Below are 4,136 nucleotides of genomic sequence, written 5' to 3' on the forward strand. Positions count from 1 at the left end.
GTATTGTTTTCTATGTCATTCATCGTACCTACCTCGAAATATATGCGCATCCATTTGCATGTTTAAATGAACAACAAAGATATAATTATTAGTTGAATGGGATGTGGCGTAGTGCTCACCTTTCACGGTTCACTGGTGGTGTCGTTGTGTGCGAAAGTATATACTCCTATTCTGCGTCATTTATGATACTTTATTTTTTTGGTGTCAAAAGCAATTATAATTCTATCCGTATTTTAAACATCATTGATTTCCAACCATAACAGCCACTGAACTGGCACCGGAAGCCCCACTGATTATAGACGACAATCGCCCTCCAGAGGGGTGGCCCAGCAAAGGCGAGGTATTGAGACATGACAGTGTATATAGTACATAAGGTGTATATGTATGGTAGGTGTAATATAATGTAAGTGTATATATATGGTACATAAGGTGTATATGTATGGTAGGTGTAATATAATGTAAGTGTATACATATGGTACATAATGTGTGAATGGATTATTTAGGGATTGAGACATGACAGTGTATATAGTACATAAGGTGTATATGTATGGTAGGCGTAATATAATGTAAGTGTATATATATGGTACATAATGTGTGAATGAATTTTTAGGTATTGAGACATGACAGTGTTATAGTATATACGGTGTATATGTATGGTAGGTGTAATATAATGTTAGTGTATATATATGGTACATAATGTGTGAATGGATAATTTAGGTATTGAGACATGATCGTATATATAGTATATATTGTGTATATGTATGGTAGGTGTAATATAATGTAGGTGTTTATATATAGTACATAATGTGTGTATGGATTATTTAGGTATTGAGACATGATAATATATATAGTACATAATGTGTGTATGGATTAATTAGGTATTGAGACATGATAATATATATAGTACATAATGTGTGTATATATGGTAAGTGTAATATAATGTAAGTGTATATATATGGTACATAATGTGTATATATATGGTAAGTGTATATATAAGGTACATAATGTATATATATATGGTAAGTGTAGTATAATGTTTTAAGTGTATATATATATGGTATATAATGTGTATATATATGGTAAGTGTAATATAATGTACGTGTACATTTATGGTAGGTGTGATATAATGTAAGGAGTATATGTATGGTACATAATGTGTGAATGGATTATTTATAACCGCCAGTAGGATGACCCCATATCGCCTTCAATTGTAGAGTGTCATCAAGAAATGATAGGTTGAACGGTGGTGCTCCGAACAGGATGTGCATAGAGGTTTCCATACATGCGGAATTCATCTCTTACAAGCACGCATACACTCCAACTTACACTTACACTTACACTTACACTTACACTTACACTTACACTTACACTTACACTTAAAATAGCGCTATCACTCACACTCACACCTTCCCTTACTTATACTTATACTCATACTCATATTCATACTCATATTCATACTCATACTCATACTCATACTCATACTCATATTCATACTCATACCCATACTCATGCTCATACTCATACTCATACACATACTCATACTCATACACATACACATACACATACACATACACACTTTCATCTGCATACACACACACACTTTTATCTGCATACACATATACATACTCATACTCGTACTCATACTCATACCCATACACACACACACTTTCATCTGGATAGGTGAGGATGAGCAACGCGCAAATGCAGTACCGTCCCGAACTACCGCTCTCCTTACGAGGCCTCGATGTGATCATTAAGGTTTGTGTCTTGCACGAGAAAATGGCCTTAGCCGTGTACGTGTATTAGTATACGTTTAATCCGCTCTCATTACGAGGCCTCGATGTGATCATTAAGGTTTGTGTCTTACACGAGAAAAGGGTCTTAGCCGAGTATGTGTATTAGTATACGTTCAATCCGCATACATTGGTATGAAACTGAATTTTTACGGCAGGTAGTATTTTATTATACTAATTCGGGATATATGTCTACAATCTACACGCTCTCGGCTAAAATTGAATGTATATATATATACATATATATATATACATATATATATATATATATATATTTATATTTATACATATACTCATTATATATATATATATATCATCAAACAAGCGGCTTCATCTGTAGTAACATTCAGCAACATTCCAACTTACTCGGAACATAGAGTTCTTTATACTTTTTATACTTCTAGCTGTTCAGACTGCTGTGCACTGACGCGATTTTTGCAATTTTTGCCTTCACAGCCCGGGCATCATGTTGGAGTTGTGGGTAGAACAGGAGCAGGTATGTCCTTATCGGTTCTGCGGCGATTCTTACTTTGCAACGTATATATATATATATATATATGTTTGTATGTATGTATGTATGTACGATGTATGTTTGTATGTATTTGTATATGTATTCTATTCTATAGATGAATAAACACATACATAAATGCATAAGCGAAAGACATACCTTTAGAAATCCATAAATTTATATGATCATGACCGTATTAACATACACAGGTAAAAGTACCATAGCCGTTACTCTGTTTCGATTGGTGGAACTGTGTGGGGGTAAGATTACCATTGACGGAGTCGACATCTCAAAGATTGGACTCAACGACCTACGTGGAAGGGGCGTCTGTATCATCCCGCAAGGTAACCCATTACGGTATTTGCAATCTTGAGTGACCTATATATATATATATATATATATTTATATATATGTCTGTGTCTGTGTATGTGTATGTGTATGTGTACGTGTATGTGTATGTGTATGTGTGTGTGTGTGTAACTTCAGCTGTCTACCCCACCATGCATTCAAATAACGCGTATATTCCACATCTGTGCATTGTGTTTTGTTGCTCGAAGTCTTTTAGTAGGAAGTAGTTATGTTTCAAAACATCTGCCTTTGTGTGCGTGTCACATATGCGCATTTTTGCAGTACTCGAGTACCGGAGTGTCTGGAATCTTCTTCATCCACTGAGAAGCTCAGTATGCGCTGGGTTTGTTTGATTATGAATATACTTGTTTGTATAGACCGCATTTTGCGTACGATAGATACCACCCGCAGCCTTTGCATTGAATTAGTTTGGAACTAGTGCTGATTAATTCTTTCAACGGGAACAGATCCGGTATTGTTTTCTGGGCCTGTTCGGTACAATATGGATCCGTTTGACCAGTTTACAGACGACGAGATATGGCAGGCTCTCACCCACTCTCGTATAGCCGATACGGTCAAGGACTTACCAGGTATTTAAAATTGCTATTGTTGCATATATCTGACTCGAGAAAAGCCCTAGTTTTAGTATCATTCTGACTCGTTAAACCCCTGTTTAATCTCGATCGAGAGAGTAGTCATGAAATACATGCTCGCACTCGCCCTTGGTTTTGTATTGATTTTCCGGTTTGCTTTCTGTGGAAGATTGTGATTATTAAGTTAGAATTTCGGTATTGAAATCGGACAAGTTACATCTGATGCTGTGCCAAATAACACGGCCAATATTAATGACAGAGAAGCCACAGGGAAATCAACGGTAATAATACTGTCGCTACGCTATCAGTGTGATTGGGATACAAATAGTTTAAACTAATTCTCAAATTAAACACTGCCCCGAACTTGCAGCCTATTCAAGGGCTACTCGACTAGTGTGATTGGCATACAAATAGTTTAAACTAATTCTCAGATTAAACACTGCCCCTAACTTACAGCCTATTCAAGGGCGGGCTACTCGACTAGTGTGATTGGCATACAGTTAGTTTAAACTACTTCAAGCTAGATGTTCCAAGGTGGAATAGCTGGCATCGCTAATTGCTGTGTGTTGCATCTGTCTTGACATCCTTTTATTACACGTACCTCAACTGTTGAAATATTGATCGTATTATTTCTAATACACACCGAACGTAGCGATGGCTGGTCTATGATTTAGGGTTTAAGGTTTTACGTGACAATTCTACTCACATGATGCAGGCGGGTTACAGTTTCCGTTGGATGAGCGAGGGATGAACTTCAGCACAGGGCAACGCCAGTTGCTGTGCCTCGCCCGCGCGCTTTTACGTAAACCGAGAATTCTCATTATGGACGAAGCCACTGCATCGGGTGAGCTATACGTCTATTTTGTATTGAAAATACGGTATCACCTTCAAGTC

The 4,136-nt window shown here is 36.8% G+C and overlaps 1 protein-coding gene across 1 annotated transcript; it reads left to right on the forward strand.

Annotated features, from left to right (window-relative positions):
* Positions 1–2,488: 2,488 nt before the first annotated feature.
* Positions 2,489–2,645, forward strand: SARC_13251 (hypothetical protein; the record flags this gene model as incomplete). Its single annotated transcript, XM_014292621.1, has 1 exon — positions 2,489–2,645. A coding segment is annotated over one exon (157 nt), but the record flags the coding sequence as incomplete, so codon positions are not given.
* Positions 2,646–4,136: the final 1,491 nt, after the last annotated feature.

The sequence above is a fragment of the Sphaeroforma arctica genome (assembly GCF_001186125.1).
Source record: "Sphaeroforma arctica JP610 unplaced genomic scaffold supercont1.3067, whole genome shotgun sequence".
Lineage (NCBI taxonomy): Eukaryota > Ichthyosporea > Ichthyophonida > Sphaeroforma > Sphaeroforma arctica.